This window comes from Schistocerca piceifrons, chromosome 8 (assembly GCF_021461385.2).
Source record: "Schistocerca piceifrons isolate TAMUIC-IGC-003096 chromosome 8, iqSchPice1.1, whole genome shotgun sequence".
NCBI classification, from domain to species: Eukaryota; Metazoa; Arthropoda; class Insecta; order Orthoptera; family Acrididae; genus Schistocerca; species Schistocerca piceifrons.
The window spans coordinates 301,825,940-301,845,766 of NC_060145.1; the positions used below are offsets into that span (position 1 = coordinate 301,825,940).

General features: G+C 46.1%; 1 protein-coding gene across 8 annotated transcripts in view; it reads right to left on the reverse strand.

Moving 5' to 3' along the window:
• LOC124711632 (apoptosis-inducing factor 3) overlaps positions 1–19,827 on the reverse strand; it is an 89,308-nt gene that overhangs the window by 43,486 nt on the left and 25,995 nt on the right. For all 8 annotated transcript variants that reach the window (XM_047241810.1, XM_047241811.1, XM_047241813.1 and 5 more), the window contains 2 exons: positions 12,793–12,959; positions 602–723 (listed from right to left, as the gene is read on the reverse strand). In XM_047241810.1, the coding sequence (XP_047097766.1) occupies positions 602–723; positions 12,793–12,959 (289 nt within the window). The remainder of the gene's footprint in view (positions 1–601; positions 724–12,792; positions 12,960–19,827) is intronic.

Sequence of the window (19,827 nt, forward strand, 5' to 3'; positions counted from 1 at the left end):
AATGCTGAAGAACAGATGGGTCAGTCAAGCAACTAATTAGGAATAAACATCATTGCAAAACCCCTAATTTTCAGGTTAATTAGTTCATTAATAATTGTGATAATATGGTGTTACGTTGACGTAATTTTATGTCTGGGAATAAATTAATTATTTTATATTAAATTTGTGAGTACAAAATTGAATAATGTATGCACTTAACAAAATATATTGAAGTACACATCTTCCGATCCCAAAATTCCTTTTAAAAAAGTTAAAAAATAAATAACAGAATAATATAAAATAGAGGCTGATATCAACCAGGATATTTGTGAACATTCTTTCCTGTGTACTTTTAATACAGTGGTTGACATAACACCGAGTACTGGGTTGAGCCGACCTGCACTTATAATGTGGTTTCCTTTGTGACTCTGGATGTTAAAAAAATGAAAACAACAGGAAACAATCCCTGAGCTGTAAGATAGGTATCATTTTCACTGAAAATGCAGATCACTTTGTCTGTGAAGTAGTGTCAGAAACAGACGGGTTGACAGTACTCTTACTGCAAAGTTACAACTATCACTTCTGCATCTTTTATAATGAAACAAAACATTCAGATACTCACTTTGCACCAGTAGCCAAAAAAAGGGACGTGTAGTTCAGAGTATTACTTCCCAATTTCAGCTGCTTGTGATGCGTGTCCAAACCAGTGACTTCAGTTGACAGCATGAGTTCAATATTATATTCCTAAAATACAAGAAACTAGTCATGGGATGTAAATAAAATTAAAACTCAATTATGGTGCTATAATTATATTAACATAGTCATTGAAATTATAAAATCACAAACTTGGAAATTGATTCTGTAATAATGACAACACAGCAAATATTTTGGCAAAAAGTTCATGCAGGATTTCTACGGATGAAACAGAGAAACAAAGTTAAAACACGAGCTGCTGCACCACAAAGGCCCACAGATTAACAGAGGTTCACAAATAATATGCTCCTCTAAACAATATGAACCATGGACCTTGCCATTGGTGGGGAGGCTTGCGTGCCTCAGCGATACAGATGGCCGTACCGTAGGTGCAGCCACAACGGAGGGGTATCTGTTGAGAGGCCAGACAAACATGTGGTTCCTGAAGAGGGGCAGCAGCATTTTGAGTAGTCCAGGGGCAACAGTCTTGATGATTGACTGATCTGGCCTTGTAACATTAACCATTACAGCCTTGCTGTGCTGGTACTGCGAACGGCTGAAAGCAAGGGGAAACTACAGCCGTAATTTTTCCCGAGGACATGCAGCTTTACTGTATGATTAAATGATGATGGCGTCCTCTTGGGTAAAATATTCCGGAGGTAAAATAGTCCCCCATTCGGATCTCCGGGCGGGGACTACTCAGGAGGACGTCGTTATCAGGAGAAAGAAAACTGGCGTTCTACGGATCGGAGTGTGGAATGTCAGATCCCTTAATCGGGCAGGTAGGTTAGAAAATTTAAAAAGGGAAATGGATAGGTTAAAGTTAGATATAGTGGGAATTAGTGAAGTTCGGTGGCAGGAGGAACAAGACTTTTGGTCAGGTGATTACAGGGTTATAAATACAAAATCAAATAGGGGTAATGCAGGAGTAGGTTTAATAATGAATAAAAAAACAGGAGTGCGGGTTAGCTACTACAAACAGCATAGTGAACGCATTATTGTGGCCAAGATAGACACAAAGCCCATGCCTACTACAGTAGTACAAGTTTATATGCCAACTAGCTCTGCATATGATGAAGAAATAGATGAAATGTATGACGAGATAAAAGAAATTATTCAGGTAGTGAAGGGAGACGAAAATTTAATAGTCATGGGTGACTGGAATTCGTCAGTAGGAAAAGGGAGAGAAGGAAACATAGTAGGTGAATATGGATTGGGGGGAAGGAATGAAAGAGGAAGCCGCCTTGTAGAATTTTGCACAGAGCATAACTTAATCATAGCTAACACTTGGTTCAAGAATAATAAAAGAAGGTTGTATACCTGGAAGAATCCTGGAGATACTAAAAGGTATCAGATAGATTATATAATGGTAAGGCAGAGATTTAGGAACCAGGGTTTAAATTGTAAGACATTTCCTGGGGCAGATGTGGATTCTGACCACAATCTATTGGTTATGAACTGCAGATTGAAACTTAAGAAACTGCTAAAAGGTGGGAATTTAAGGAGATGGGACCTGGATAAACTGAAAGAACCAGAGGTTGTACAGAGATTCAGGGAGAGCATAAGGGAACAATTGACAGGAATGGGGGAAAGAAATACAGTAGAAGAAGAATGGGTAGCTCTGAGGGATGAAGTAGTGAAGGCAGCAGATGCTCAAGTAGTTAAAAAGACGAGGGCTAATAGAAATCCTTGGGTAACAGAAGAAATATTGAATTTAATTGATGAAAGGAGAAAATATAAAAATGCAGCAAATGAAGCAGGCAAAAAGGAATACAAACGTCTCAAAAATGACATCGACAGGCAGTGCAAAGTGGCTAATCAGGCATGGCTAGAGGACAAATGTAAGGATGTAGAGGCTTATCTCACTAGGGGTAAGATAGATACTGCCTACAGGAAAATTAAAGAGACCTTTGGAGAGAAGAGAACCACTTGTATGAATATCAAGAGCTCAGATGGCAACCCAGTTCTAAGCAAAGAAGGGAAGGCAGAAAGGTGGAAGGAGTATATAGAGGGTTTATACAAGGGCGATGTACTTGAGGACAATATTATGGAAATGGAAGAGGATGTAGATGAAGATGAAATGGGAGATAAGATACTGCGTGAAGAGTTTGACAGAGCACTGAAAGACCTGAGTCGAAACAAGGCCCCGGGAGTAGACAACATTCCATTAGAACTACTGATGGCCTCGGGAGAGCCAGTCTTGACAAAACTCTACCATCTGGTGAGCACGATGTATGAGACAGGCGAAATACCCTCAGACTTCAAGAAGAATATAATAATTCCAATCCCAAAGAAAGCAGGTGTTGACAGATGTGAAAATTACCGAACTATCAGTTTAATAAGTCACAGCTGCAAAATACTAACGCGAATTCTTTACAGACGAATGGAAAAACTGGTAGAAGCCGACCTCGGGGAAGATCAGTTTGGATTCCGTAGAAATATTGGAACACATGAGGCAATACTGACCTTACGACTTATCTTAGAAGAAAGATTAAGAAAAGGCAAACCTACGTTTCTAGCATTTGTAGACTTAGAGAAAGCTTTTGACAATGTTAACTGGAATACTCTCTTTCAAATTCTGAAGGTGGCAGGGGTAAAATACAGGGAGCGAAAGGCTATTTACAATTTGTACAGAAACCAGATGGCAGTTATAATAGTGAAGGGGCATGAAAGGGAAGCAGTGGTTGGGAAGGGAGTAAGACAGGGTTGTAGCCTCTCCCCGATGTTATTCAATCTGTATATTGAGCAAGCAGTAAAGGAAACAAAAGAAAAGTTCGGAGTAGGTATTAAAATTCATGGACAAGAAGTAAAAACTTTGAGGTTCGCCGATGACATTGTAATTCTGTCAGAGACAGCAAAGGACTTGGAAGAGCAGTTGAACGGAATGGACAGTGTCTTGAAAGGAGGATATAAGATGAACATCAACAAAAGCAAAACGAGGATAATGGAATGTAGTCGAATTAAGTCGGGTGATGCTGAGGGAATTAGATTAGGAAATGAGACACTTAAAGTAGTAAAGGAGTTTTGCTATTTAGGGAGAAAAATAACTGATGATGGTCGAAGTAGAGAGGATATAAAATGTAGACTGGCAATGGCAAGGAAAGCGTTTCTCAAGAAGAGAAATTTGTTAACATCGAGTATAGATTTAAGTGTCAGGAAGTCGTTTCTGAAAGTATTTGTATGGAGTGTAGCCATGTATGGAAGTGAAACATGGACGATAACCAGTTTGGACAAGAAGAGAATAGAAGCTTTCGAAATGTGGTGCTACAGAAGAATGCTGAAGATAAGGTGGGTAGATCACGTAACTAATGAGGAGGAATTGAATAGGATTGGGGAGAAGAGAAGTTTGTGGCACAACTTGACTAGAAGAAGGGATCGGTTGGTAGGACATGTTTTGAGGCATCAAGGGATCACGAATTTAGCATTGGAGGGCACCGTGGAGGCTAAAAATCGTAGAGGGAGACCAAGAGATGAATACACTAAGCAGATTCAGAAGGATGTAGGTTGCAGTAGGTACTGGGAGATGAAGAAGCTTGCACAGGATAGAGTAGCATGGAGAGCTGCATCAAACCAGTCTCAGGACTGAAGACCACAACAACAACATGTTCACTTGTGAACAAGATATGCTCACCTATTTACCAGTTGGCAGAATATTTAACAGCCTCTACGTTGGTAAATGTTACCATCACATCGGGAATTCTGTACATTTTAGTCAATGGCTGCAAGAGCTACGCCTTCGTGACTAGGACTTTATTGTGAGCTTTGATGTAGTTTCCCTCTTCACCAGAGTGCTGCTTGCAGATTCCCTCACATTGATTAGGGAGAAATTCAACCCAACACTGACTAATCTCTCTGAATCAGTCCTCACATCAACATTCTCACTCTTCAATGGCAACTATTATGAATAATTGGTTAGCATTGCGATGGGGTGTTCTCTATCAACAGGGTTGTGGCAAACTTTTTTATGGAGAATTTCGAAGAGAAAGCTCTGGAAACATTTGTTGTGTGGCCACATGGGAGTGAAAAACTTTAGGAGTTCTTCAAACATCTGAAATGTTGGCACCCCAGTATCAAATTCACCATTCACCTTGCGGCATATAACGAATGCAGGTCAGTTGTAGCAATGCCCATCTCCAGAAGTGGTTCCCGTGTAGCCTGTCAGCAAGTTCATTTCCTGGGATTCCGACATGACCGGGGTCCAGACAAAAACCACTGGACGACTGCACCGTTCCAGGGCATAGATGGACTCTTGGATGGGCACTACCAAAGGATGACAAGGGTAGCACTGGCTGATAGTTTTCAGGCTGCTCAAGGAGTCAGTATATAAAAGGAAAGACTCCCCAGGGCACAAACGGAGATACTGAAGTGCACGAGAAATGGCCACCAGCTCTGCAGTGAACACAGTGCATCCATCGGGTAAGGAATGCTGTTCAATACGGCCGCTGTGAACGTAGGCAAAGCCAGCGTGACCATCAACCATCGAGCTACTGGTGTAAACCACTTCAGAGCCCCAGAACACGTCAAGAACCGAGAGTGAAGAAATGCCAGTGGAGAGCTGCAGAGTTAATGGAGTCCTTAGGGCCACCTGAAAGGTCCAGACAAAACTGCAACCGAGGCGTACACCATGGAGGCGTACATGAACGGACCGCAAGTAGAGGTGGTACAGAGAAGGACTCCAGTTCAGAGAGAAAGGACGCATGCAAACCGCAATCGTTAGCCCCAACCTGGGCCGCTCATGCGAGAGATGGACTGCCGCAGGTGGGAAAAGGAGATGGTAATTCAGATGCTCAGGAGAACTACGAATGTGTGCTACGTAACTAGTGAGCAGTTGTACACACCTGATTTGCAACGGAGGGACCCCAGCCTCCACCAGTATGCTGGTCACCAGACTACTCCTACAAGCTCCTGTTGCTAGTCAAACCTCGCAGTGGTGCACAGGGTCGAGTAAATGCAATGCTGAGGGTGCTGCCGAACCATAAACCATACTCCCATAGTCAATTTGGGATTGGACAAGGGCTCTGTAGAGCTGCAGCAGTGTAGAGCGATCTGTACCCCAATTGGTGTTACTCAGGCAATGGAGGGCATTGAGGTGCTGCCAGCACTTCTGCTTAAGCTGACAAAGATGAGGAAGCCAAGTCAATCGAGCATCAAAAACCAGTCCTAAGAATCGATATGTCTCCATTACAGTGAGTGGATCGTCAGGAAGGTAAGGTTCTGGGTCTGGATGAATGGTACAATGCCGATAGAAGTGCATGACACACGACTCTGCAGCTGAAAACTGGAAGCCAGGGGCTACAGCCTGTGACTGCGCCTTCTGGATGGCTCCCTGTAGGCGACGCTCGGCGACACCAGCACTGGTGCAGCCGTACGAAATGCAGAACTCGTCTGCACACAAAGAGGTGAGATGGAGGACCCGACAGTTGCTGCTAGACCGTTAATGGCCACTAAAAATAAGACACACACTCAATAAAGAGCCCTATGGGACTCCCATTCTCTTGGATATGGATGGAACTATGGGAGGCACCAACTTGGACATGGAAAGTACACAGTGACTGGAAGTTTTCGATAAAAATCAGGAGCGGGACTCAGAGACCCCACTCATACAATGTGGCAAGGATATGATGTCGCCAGGTTGTGTTGTATGCTTTACGTAAGTCAAAAAAGACACCAAACAGGTATTGGCGCCTGGAAAAGGCTGTTCAGATGGCAGACTCGAGGGAGACAGGGTTATCAGAGGTATAGCGACCCTGGCAGAAGCCGCCCTTACATGGAGCCAGTAGGCCACGTGACTCCAGGACCCAACCCAACTGCCAACATACCATACGTTCCAGCAGCTTACAAAGAATGTTGGTGGAGCTGATGGACTGATAGCTATCCACATCACATGGATTTTTACCGGGTTTGAGCACTGGAATGATGGTGCTCTCCCACCATTACGATGGAAAGATGCCATTGCACCAGATCCGGTTGAAGATGACAAGGAGATGTCACTTGTAGTCAGATGAGAGATGTTTAATCATCTGGCTGTGGATACGATCATGCCCAGGAGCTGTGTTGGGGCAATGTGCAAGGGCACTGAGGAGCTCACACTCTGTAAATGGGGCGTTATAGGATTCACTGTGGCGTGTAGTGAATGAGAGGACATTCCCTTCCAGTCGCCGTCTGAGAGTGCGAAAGGCTGAAAGGTAATTCTCTGACACAGGAGATCGAGCAAAGTGCTCAGCAAAGTTCTCAGCAATCGCGTTTGCATCGGTAGATAAAACGCCATTTATGGTAACACCGGGAAAACCTGTTGGGGTCTGATACCCGAAAAGACGTTTCATCTTTGTCCAGACTTGGGGAGGTGATGCATGGCACCCAACGGTCGAAATATACCTCTCCAAACACTCCTGTTCCCGTCGTTTGATAAGTTGGCTAACAAGGGCACGGAGCCGTTTAATGGCTATGAGGTTCAAATGGCTCTGAGCACTATGGTACTTAGCATCTATGGTCATCAGTCCCCTAGAACTCAGAACTACTTAAACCTAACTAACCTAAGGACATCACACAACACCCAGTCATCACGAGACAGAGGAAAGGCTATGAGGTGCTCCAGCGAAGGGGGCCGCTTATGCCACTGTAGAGCTTGTCGACGCTAATTACTTCAGCATCTTCCGGCGACCACCAATGGATTGCCTTACCCCTCGGGCACCCTAAAGAGCGAGGGATCTCGTTTTCTGCCACAGAAACAATTGTTGTAGTCACCTGCTTAACCATCACAGCCATGTTACCGTGCGAGGGAGATTCAACGGTAACAGCATAGGTGAAAGTTTCCCAGTCTGCCTTGTTAAAAGCCCATCTGGGCAGGTGTCCGTGGGCCTGACGCTGGGGCTGTGATAGGAAGATGGGGAAGTGGTCACTACCACACAGGTCGTCATGTGCTCTCCATTGGATAGATGGGAGAAGTACTGGGCTGCAAATTGATAAATCAATGGCTGAGTAATTACCGTGAGCCACACTGAAATGTGTGACAGCCCCAGTATTTAAGAGACAGAGGTCGAACTGAGACAGTAAAATTTCGACATCTCTGCCTCGGCCAGTAAGCACAGTGCCACCCCACAAGGGGTTGTTGTTGTTGTTGTTGTTGTTGTTGTTGTGGTCTTCAGTCCTGAGACTGGTTTGATGCAGCTCTCCATGCTACTCTATCCTGTGCAAGCTTCTTCATCTCCCAGTACCTACTGCAACCTACATCCTTCTGAATCTGCTTAGTGTATTCATCTCTTGGTCTCCCTCTACGATTTTTAGCCTCCACGCTGCCCTCCAATGCTAAATTTGTGATCCTTTGATGCCTCAAAACATGTCCTACCAACCAATCCCTTCTTCTAGTCAAGTTGTGCCACAAACTTCTCTTCTCCCCAATCCTATTCAATACCTCCTCATTAGTTACGTGATCAACCCACCTTATCTTCAGCATTCTTCTGTAGCACCACATTTCGAAAGCTTCTATTCTCTTCTTCTCCAAACTGGTTATCGTCCATGTTTCACTTCCATACATGGCTACAGTCCATACAAATACTTTCAGAAACGACTTCCTGACAAATCTATACTCGATGTTAAATTTCTCTTCTTGAGAAACGCTTTCCTTGCCATTGCCAGTCTACATTTTATATCCTCTCTACTTCGACCATCATCAGTTATTTTACTCCCTAAGTAGCAAAACTCCTTTACTACTTTAAGTGTCTCATTTCCTAATCTAATCCCCTCAGCATCACCCGATTTAATTTGACTACATTCCATTATCCTCGTTTTGCTTTTGTTGATGTTCATCTTATATCCTCCTTTCAAGACACTGTCCATTCCGTTCAACTGCTCTTCCAAGTCCTTTGCTGTCTCTGACAGAATTACAATGTCATCGGCGAACCTCAAGGGGTTATGGGTGTTAAAATCTCCCGAAAGTAGGAAAGATTTAGGGAGTTGATCAATCAGTGCAGCTAATACATTCACGGGTACTGCACCATCTGGAAGAAGATATACATTGTAAACAGTTATTTCCTGTGTCACCCTTATTCTGACAGCCACAGCTTCAAGAGAGGTTTGAAGGGGCACAGTGTCACTACAGACTGAGTTTAGGACATAAACGCAAACCCCATCTGACACTCGATTATAGTCACTACGGTTCCTCTCCAAACACTCCTGTTCCCATCGTTTGATAAGTTGGCTAACAACGGAAGCACTACTCAATCATATGTAAGAAAAAGAGAGTGTGTAGGCACTCAGTTTTCATCAACCATTTTCATAATGCAATGGACCACAGTGATGCCCTGAACAGAGAGATGATGATAGATTTCGCCCAAGGTCAGACCATCAAGCAGCTGAGCGCAAATAACATCATGTGAAGAATTCAAGGTACAATGGGCCTCGACACAAACAGGATACCTGTGAAGGAGTGAAGCTGTAAGTAACTGTTGGGCTTGAAAATCGCAAATGGACTCCAGAAGCAAAGTCCCATTATGTAACCGAGAGCAAGATTTCCCAGTGCTTGTAACTGCATCAATGCATTTCTGAACAATAAATGGATGAACTGAAGGCTGACCTTCAGTATGTGACATCACAAGGAGCGGAGGTGTAGCTGGGAGAGTTATCGAATATTTAGCCACATTCCACTTACAGGTATGTTCGTTAGACGTTTACTGAGATGAAGATGATTGGCTCATTACGCAAAAATCCCCACAATTGCCAGCTTCTCCGATGGTGCACTCCTTCCGAATGGGAGACCCCTCACAGGTAATGGCTCACCCAATTTCGGTGAGTGTTCACATCTTAGGTCACACTTCCTGAACTACGATCAGAGGGACCAATTGGCAACTGCGAAGGTAACAGCTCAGGCAACCACCCTTCCCTGGGCCTGGCCTGTACCAGAGGTATGTACAAACCCTACTGTCAACCCATGGCTGGGAATTAAGCATTACCTAGTCACCTGTTACACGTCAAATGCGTGGACTGGTCTTCAGGACCACATAAAAAAAACAGAGAGAGAGAGAGAGAGAGAGAGAGAGAGAGAGAGAGAGAGAGAGCAAACACCAAAGCTGAGGAAAGGGATGAGGTGAAAAATGAAGAAAGAAGGAAAAAACAGACTAAAGACTGTTCTGATACCAGGATAATAAAACTTCAGAAGGGAGGGGAAAAAGAATAGCAGGAGGACAGAAATGCAGCAGGCACAATAAGGCAAGAGGTGCTGCAAAGGCTGGGGCTTGGTGGTAGCCAAGCATAAACTCACAAAGAGTGGTGAGTCTCCTGGGGAGATGATGATGATGATGATGATGACAATAATAATAATAATAATAATAATAATAATAATAATAGTTCGTCTTTAAAGGCATTCTACTTCTTGATTATCAATGTTTGAGCTAAAAGAATATTAAACAAGTGCACTTAAAAAGTTAAGTTAAATTCATTGTAAAGCAGGCTGCACAAACTATTCCAGAATTAAAATTGCTGTCATCAGAGCACTCAAAAGAAGATCAAATGTTTAAAACCTTATTTGTCAAGTCTGTTGCAAGTATTCAATTTTAAAATTAAAACACACTGTAGCCTCCATATCTGGAAATGTGACATAAATTGCGTCAGTGCACATATTATATAAGCTAGAAAGTTTATCTAAAAGTTTACTATCATACATTCATTCTTCATTCTTGAGTATGAAAGGTATGAATGAAAATTTCTTTACAAAGTCTTCAGTCCTTAAAAACAAATTAGGCTAACTGAAGTGTACACCAATTGATAATTTAATCACACACATAGTATGCCTTACTTGTCACATAATTTCAGTGTGAACCCAAGAGCAACAAAAATTTGATTTTCTGTATTGCATGTACTTGTTGACCTAATTTAAAATGCTGTCATAATCCACTCATTAAGAATAATAATCTGATGTTAAAAGTTTAACACTGTACATTTGTCTTGCAGCAGCATAACTAGTGGCATGCAAATAACCAGACTTTATTCATCGAGTATTTGGAAACAAGAGCACTTACCAACTTTCAACCAAGTTTACATATAAATTTCAAACCTTTGCGAAATTATTTAATTGGATAGATAAAAAATCTATTCGCCAAGCTGTGGCAGAACACACACATAAAAGACTGTTGTGATTGGCAAGCTTTCAGAGCCAGTGGTTCCTTCAGGCAGAAGGACTGAAGGGGAAGGAAGACGGGTGAAGGAAAAGGACAGGAGAGATATAGGAAAAGGTGTAGATTTTGGAAAGTCACCCACAACTCAGGAGAGACTTACCGCATGAGATGAGAAGGAAAGACTGATTGTTGGGGACTGCATCGGATGAGATTTGAAAACCTGAGAATTTAAAGATGGAAGGCAGGGTAATATGCAAGCCAGAGATTCCTACGAAACAACGTGCACGAGTTAATAAAACTGGGAAGCTAAGTGCGTTGTACGTAACATAGGTGGGAGGGGGTGGTGAAAAACTGACAGGTAAGACAATCAAAGATGTAGAAAACTAAAACAAAGTGAAGCAAACAGTAGTTACAGTGAAGAAAAGCTGAGACGGAAGAAATTAACATAAATTAAGGCCAGATGGGTGGTGAGAACCAAGGACATGTTGTTGTGATAGTTCCCACCTGGGGAGTTCTGAGAAACTGGTGTCTGGGGGAAGAATTTAGATAGCGCGTCTAGCGAAACAGGTGCCGAGGTCACGAATGCCATGTTGTAGAGCATGCTCTGCAGCAGAATATTGCTATTTGCCAGTATATACCCTCTGCCTATGCCCATTTATCCTAATTGATAATTTGGTGGTAGAAGGCTGAATAGTGTTTACATAACAGCTGGTATGACATATCGCACATGCAAAACGACATATGTCATACCACCTAATAGGTAAACACTGTTCAGCCTTGTACACTGGCATGACTACAGAATTGGGATGCAAGAAAACTTCGCTATCAGGCATCACATTTTACTTCAGCACTTCTTTACTACTGATTATTTGCAACACAGTTTGCAGACAGTATATTGCTGAATGTACCTGCAAAATTGTATCACTGAACAATTTGTAGTTCAGTCATAAACATTGAGATGTGTAAAAAAACTCTCTCTCTCAAAATGGAACACCAATTATTCATACTATATTCATTCAGTGTTTCATAATGAGAGCACTTAGTGGCTTCCAACAAACTTTCAGCATAATTTCACATCTCATTGGAACTTTCTCCTGCTTACAAGCTTAAAGTCAAATATTTAACTTAACTCCTTTGTAAAGTAATCAGGTGTTTTAAGTTATTTTATATAAGAGAATGGAGGAGGGCTACAGGTAAATAATATAGTATGATAGTGTTTCTTTATAGAATACTGTTATGGATTTAATACATTTTTAGTCAAGGTTGCCATCATGCATTTCAAAATTGTCCCTGTGGACAGCATCCTTCTGTGAAAACTGAGCATCGGAAATTACAAAATCAAACGCCTCTGAGCACTATGTGACTTAACTTCTGAGGTCATCAGTTGCCTAGAACTTAGAACTAATTAAACCTAACTAACCTAAGGACATCACACACATCCATGCCCGAGGCAGGATTAGAACCTGCAACCGTAGCGGTCGCTCGGCTCCAGACTGTAGCACCTATAACCGCACAGCCACTCCAGCTGGCTCAGAAATTACAGACAATGGTTCGTGGAATTCATGCCTGCTATAAGGATATAATTCTTCCACACGGCAGCCTGCCTCAGGCAGTTGCCACATATGTCTTATTTTAAATTCATAATCCTCAGCAATGCTCAATTTCATTAGCCACAGCATACTGGCAAACTTCTGAAAATGAACTTCAACAAAACATCAGTTTTTAGAAAAATATTTGGTAACTTTCAAATTTGGAAATTTGTGGTCAGGTCTTATGGGACCAAACTGCCGAGGTCATTGGTCCCGAAGCTTACGCACTATAAACTAACTTACACTAAGGACAACACACACATCCATGTCCGACGGGGGACTCGGACTTCCGACGGGGGGAGCCACACGGACTGTGACAAGGCACCTCAGATCACGCAGTGGTAACTTTCAGGAGTAATCTAAGAAGGAACTAGATTTTTGTGACTTACAGGTCACAAAACATTACAATATAAACCATATACCTGATAAAAACTATCTTGCCTCGTTGCCAACTTATCAATGGTTGCATCCAACATTTTACTAAGCTTGATGCGGTCATAAGGTGGATACCTCTCAGCTGTTATAAGAACCAGCCGGCCCCTGAAACCCTCCTGCCTTAAAGTCTCAGCACAAGACATACCAGCTGCACCTAGAACATGAAAAGAAAAATCGCTACAGCTCTTCTGAGTATTTTGAGACATTTTTATGTTAATTACTTATGTTCACACACACACACACATTCACAGAAAACAGTTACAAGTCTTATTCTCTGAAGACTAAAATATTCTCATATCTAAGGTATTTGCATATCTAAGGTATTCACATATCTAAGATATTCGCATATCTAAGATATTCGCATATCTAAGATATTCGCATATCTATCGTTACTGCCTGTTCCTCACACAGACTAACATTTTATTTCAGCTTACTTAACTTTCTGTCAAGTGTCACTGGCCACAGTGCTATGTTACCTAGCAAATCAATCAATATTATCCCGCTTTTCCATCCACTCCTGAAAATTGTCACCCAAACATCCATAGTGCAGTGGAATACTGTCTTGCTGGCAAATGAGGGGGTTTCATACAGCTTTTCATACAGTGGTATTGCTTGATTCAATAACAACTTATCTGCATTCATGGTCCCACTGAAAAAGTAAGGACCTATCACTATTTTGCCCCATACATCAGCAAAAAACCTTAACTCCATCACCATTAACTACTCCTCAATAACAATTGCAGATTTTCAGAAGACAAATATATGCAACTGCTCTTTCATTTAATTTTAAATTTGATTTACTACTGTGTGCACCAATAAAGTCTTATAAAGGCTTCAGCTGTAATGTTTTTAACATTCTACTTCAACTTCTGTCAGAATATTCTAGTTCCTTAGGTGCTGTTCATGCAAATTTCTTGCATGGCTAAACAAGTGTGTGCAAAGAGCTGCAGATTTTCTTTGGTGGCCACTGTGTGCTAAGCCAGCTACAGAACCTGTCACCTCGAACCTTTGATTTAATTTGTAGATGCTTGCCTGCATGATGGCCTTTTTTTTTGTGGGGTTTAAGGGCGCTCAACTACTGAGCTCATTAGCGCCCAGTCACTGTTGTTAGAGCACATGGAATCCAGTAAAACTCAAGGGGATGGGGGGACACCAGAAGGACCTGACAAAGATGCAGATAAAATAAGTAAAAAGGTTAGATGTCTTTGGACAAGCTAGTCAAAGTTATAAAACGCAGAATACGAGCAGCTGCTCGAGCGTCATCAGCTAAAACATCTGATAAAGTAGATGGCAGAGACAGGACAACACGAAATTGACTAAAACAGGGACACGACAATAAAACATGGCGTACTGTTAATGCCTGACCACAAGGGCACTGCGGGGCTGGGTCACCGGAGAGCAGGTAGCGGTGGCTAAACCGGCAATGCCCAATCCGCAACCTGGTCAGAAGGACCTCCTCTCGCCGAGATGCTCGGGAGGATGTTGTCCAAGCAGTTGGGAGCGGTTTTACTGCCCGGAGCTTGTTTCCTTGGAGGGATGACCAAGCATCCCACCACAACGACACAAGCCTCTTACATACATCCCCACGAACGTCAGATGACGGGACACAATGGGAGGCTGGCCGAGGCAGGAGGACTGCAGCCTTGGCTGCAGCATCAGCAGCCTCATTCCCAGGCACTCCGACATGTCCGAGAACCCACAGAAAGCTGACAGGAGAACCATTATCAGCGATAGAATGGAGGGACTGCTGTATCCGTTGAATCAAGGGATGGACCGGATAGGGAGCTCCAAGGCTCTGAAGAGCAATGAGTGAGTCAGAGCAGAGTACATACGATGAATGGCGGTGGCGGCGGGCATACTGAACGGCCTGATGGAGAGCAAAAAGCTCGGCCGTAAAGCTGGAACATTGGTCGAGGAGCCGGTATTTAAAGGTGGCGGCCCCGACGACAAAGGCACAGCCGACACCATCGTCAGTTTTGGAGCCATCGGTGTAAATAAAGGTGTGACCAGCAAGTCGAGCACGAAGTACGACAAACTGTGAGCAATACACTGCAGCCGGAGTACCATCCTTCGGGAGTGAGCTGAGGTCGAGATAAATATGAACCGGAGCCTGGAGCCAAGGTGGTGTCGGGCTCTCACCCTCTCTGAAGGTGGTAGGGAGGACAAAATCCAATTGTCGAAGCAGGCGACGGAAGCGGATTCCGGGGGGGCAGCAGGGCAGACACATACAACCCGTACTGACGGTCGAGAGAATCGGCGAAGAAGAACTGGTAAGAGGTGTGGTTGGGCATAGACAACAGCCGGCAGGCATACCGACACAGCAGTACGTCGCGCCGGTAGGTCAATGGTAATTCAGCAGCTTCAGCATAAAGACTCTCGACAGGACTAGTGTAGAAGGCTCTGGTCGCAAGACGTATCCCCCGATGGTGGATGGAGTTGAGCCGGCGTAAGAGGGATGGCCGAGCAGACGAGTAGACGAAGCTCCCATAATCCAGCATCGATCGGACTATGGACCGATACAAGCGAAGCAGGACAGTGCGATCCGCTCCCCAAGATGAACCGCTAAGAACTCTGAGGACATTAAGGGAACGTGTACAACGGGCCGCCAAATAAGAGACATGTGGAGACCAACACAGTTTCCTGTCCAACGTGAGCCCTAGAAACTTGGTTGTTTCCACGAATGGGAGAACAACGGGACCGAGATGTAAGGACGGCGGAAGGAACGCTTTATATCGCCAAAAGTTGATACAAACCGTCTTCTCTTCAGAGAATCGGAAGCCATTTGCCACGCTCCATGAGTAGAGGCTGTCTAGACAACGCTGAAGGCAGCGCTCCAGGAGGCATGTTCTCTGGGCACTGCAGTAGATCGCGAAGTCATCGACAAAGAGAGAGCCTGAGACATTAGGTGGAATGCAATCCATAATTGGATTGATCGCGATGGCAAAAAGGGCTACGCTCAGGACTGAGCCCTGAGGCACTCCGTTCTCCTGGAGGAAGACGTCGGACAATACGGAACCCACACGTACCCTAAACTTTCGATCCGTTAAAAAGGAATCAATAAAAAGGGGCAGGCGACCGCATAGGCCTCACCTGTGCATAGTGCGGAGGATACCTCCTCTCCAACAGGTATCATAAGCCTTCTCCAAGTCGAAGAACACGGCCACCGTTTGGCGCCTTCGCAAAAAGTTGTTCATGATGAATGTCGACAAGGTCGCAAGGTGGTCAACAGTGGAGCGGCGGCGACAAAAGCCGCATTGGACATTAGAAAGTAGCCGTCGAGATTCAAGAACCCAGACTAACCGAGCATTAACCATGCGCTCCATCACCTTACAGACACAGCTTGTAAGAGAAATGGGGCGGTAACTAGAAGGAAGGTGTCTATCCTTCCCGGGTTTGGGTATAGGAACAACGACGGCATCACGCCAACGCATGGGGACCTGACCTTTGGTCCAGACGCGATTGTAGGTACGAAGAAGGAAGCTTTTGCCCGCCGGAGAAAGGTGTGCCAGCACCTGAACGTGAATGGCATCTGGTCCCGGAGCAGAGGACTGGGACAGTGCAAGCGCACATTCGAGTTCCCGCATAGTAAAGGGGGCATTATAAGTTTCCAGATTCAGCGAGTGGAAGGAAGGTCGCCGAGCCTCTTCTGCCTCTTTCCTGGGAAGGAAGGCAGGCTGGTAATGGGCGGAGCTCAAAACCTCTGCGAAAAAGCAGCCAAAGGCGTTGGAGACAGCCACAGGATCAACAAGGACCTCATTACCTGAGGTCAGGCCAGGTACCGAGGAGTGGGCCTTAATGCCCGACAGCCGGCGCAGGCCACCCCAAACGATGGAAGAGGGAGTAAAACCGTTAAAGGAGCTGGTGAAAGAGGCCCAACAAGCTTTTTTGCTGTCTTTGATGACTCTACGGCATTGCGCTCGGAGTCGTTTGTATTCAATACAATTCGCCAACGTAGGATGGCGGCGAAAGGTGCGTAATGCACGTCGTCGAGCACGGATAGCGTCCCTACAAGCCTCATTCCACCAGGGGACGGAAACGCGACGTGAAGAAGAGGTAGTACGAGGAATGGAACATTCGGCAGCATTGACGATAACAGCCGTGAGGTATTCGACCTGACTGTCACAACTGAGAAAATCGTGGTCCGGAAAGGTCGCCAGGGAGGAGTAAAGTCCCCAGTCAGCTTTCAGTATGTTCCAGCTCGAAGGACGTGGGGATGGGGTGTGGTGCAGGAGACGAACGACACAGGGGAAGTGGTCGCTCGAATAGGTGTCAGAAAGGACATACCACTCGAACCGACGGGCAAGAGTGGTAGAACAGATCGAGAGGTCCAAGTGGGAGTAGGTATGAGTAGAGTCCGAGAGGAAAGTCGGGGCGCCGGTATTGAGGCAGACAAGATTGAGGTGGTTGAAGACATCCGCCAAGAGTGAGCCTCTTTGACAGGATGCAGGAAAGCCCCAAAGGGGATGATGGGCATTGAAGTCGCCAAACAATAAAAACGGCGGGGGAAGCTAAACGATCAGGTGCATCATGTCAGCCCGACTAACAGCAGATGACGGTGGAGTGTAGATGGTACAAACTGAAAAAGTAAAAGCAGAAAGAGTAATACAGACAGCTATTGCTTGGAGTGGGGTGGTCAATGGGATGGGATGGTAATAGACATCGTCCCGAACGAGCAACATGACCCCACCATGAGCTGGGATACCGTCCACAGGGGTGAGGTCATATCGCTCCGAGGTATAGTGGGTAAAGGCAATACGGTCAGTCGGGCGCAACTTGGTTTCCTGGAGACCAAGGACGAGCGGACAGTGCAGGCGGAGGAGCAGTTGTAATTCCTCCCGATTAAATCGAATACCTCTTATGTTCCAATGTAACAAAGCCATCGCTAGTCAAAAAGTTGGGGGAACGAGATGGGGGAAGAGCTGGTCACCTCGACGGCCGCGGAGGGCCAGGTTGCGAGGGAACAACGCTACAACCGGCGGGAGGCGGATCCGGTTCCATCGAGTCGTCGCCAGCTGCGGCCGCTGTCCCTGGTTGTGTAGGAGGGGCAGCATCATTTGCCGACGAGAGGCCAGCTGAGCGCCTGGCAGCAGAGCATCCCGGCGAAACTGAGGACGGCCGGGAGCAGCGACTCACGGATGGAGCGTCAGACGAAACGCGCCGGGGTGGAGAGGGGGAGAGAGACTTCTTCTTGGAGACCTTCTTGGAAGGCCGAGGAGGCACAGGGATGGTGGGCTGGACCCGAAGAAGGTCCTCACGCGCGGGGTCCGTTTTGGAACGCCGGACCTCGGAAGCTGGGTTCCGGAACATTTCCCCGATGGACGCCTGAGAAGAGGATAGCTTCTCAGGTGGCGGGGGGAGAGGAGGAAGAGGAAGGGTGGCCCCTGGGGCAGAGGGGGCGGGGGCCACGGGGGAGGAGGATTTGGAAAGGAGGGATTTGGGAGGCGGAGGCAGAGCCCCCTGATGGGCGGAGGAGGTGGAGGGGGGACAGGATAGGGGTGAGGATACCGCGGAAGGAGTGGACACAACTGAGGCAAACGAAGTGGTCAACGGCACGGGATGGAGGCGGTCATACTTCTTCCTGGCCTCAGAATAAGAGAGCCGATCCAAAGTTTTGAGTTCTTGTATCTTCTTCTCCTTCTGATAGGCGGGGCAGTCTGAGGATCTAGGCGAGTGGATGCCAGGACAATTAAGACACCGAGGTGGTGGGGTGCATGTATGTTCGTCACGAAGAGGACGTCCACAGTCGCCACAAAGGGGCTCAGCCGCACAACGTGACGACATGTGCCCAAAGCGCAAACACCGAAAACAGCGAATAGGAGGCGGGACGTAAGGTCGCACGTCGCACCGGTAGCACATCACCTTTACCTTCTCCGGGAGAACGTCCCCCTCGAAGGCGAGGATAAAGGCCCCGGTGTCGATGCGACGGTCTTTGGGGCCGCGCTGGACTCGCCGGACGAAATGCACGCCTCGGCGCTCCAGGTTGGCCCTGAGCTCCTCATCAGATTGTAGCAGGAGGTCACGATGAAAAATAACCCCCTGCGTCCTATTTAGTGCCAGATGCGGGACAATGGACACTGGGATGTCCCCTAGGCGGTCGCACGGCTGGAGCGCTGCCGACTGTGTGGCGGAGGTGGTCTTGATAAGAACGGACCCTGAACGCATCTTGCTGAAGCCTCGATTTCCCCAAAGATGTCCTCAATGTGCTGAACAAAGAACATGGGCTTGGAGGTGGCGAACGTCCCCCCATCGGTTCGAGAACAGACCAAATAGTGGGGGAAGTACTTCGCCCCAAGCCGGCGGGCCTGTCCCTCCTCCCAGGGAGTGGCCAAGGGGGAAAGGGCAGGAGAACCAGAACTAGAAACGGTACCTTTTCTTTTGAAAGACTCGGCCGCAGAGCGACCTGATACGTGTTGACGTTTCATCTGCGAAACGTCCGCCCCGATACCACCCACTCCGACCAGGGGCTCTCCCCACGGGCACCACCCAGCCTCAGCAAGGGCCACCTGGCAGGATGACCGTTGCCGGGAGTCCTGATGCCCCAAGGAGACGGGCATCTACTCCTTGGCCGATGTGGGGAGGGTGCAGCTCAGGTATCGGCAGTACAATCCCTGTGTTGTCAGGGGGCTACAACCTAGAGGGTACATGACGACCCCACCACAACGGGCTGGCTACCGTGCTGGATTTCTGGTGCCATGGAAAGTCCATCATGATCGCTGGTGCAGATGGGGACGCACTATGGGCGTAACTTGTACAACCCATCAGGCGTTTAGGCCCAATTTGAGGAATAGTGGGTATGGTTACAACGCCGGTACAATGCTGAGTGCCAAGGTCTTAGTGCACTTAGGACCAGTGGTACATCACGTAAGGTGTCCTTCCCCGAAAGGCTCATACTTCAGTAGAATTTTGAAAAATGGAGGTCAAACCCCAAGGGGGACCATCACATGGAAGGCCGAAACGGTTGAAACTCCTGTTAGTCACCTCTTATGACAGGCAGGAATACCTCGGGCCTATTCTTACCCCGG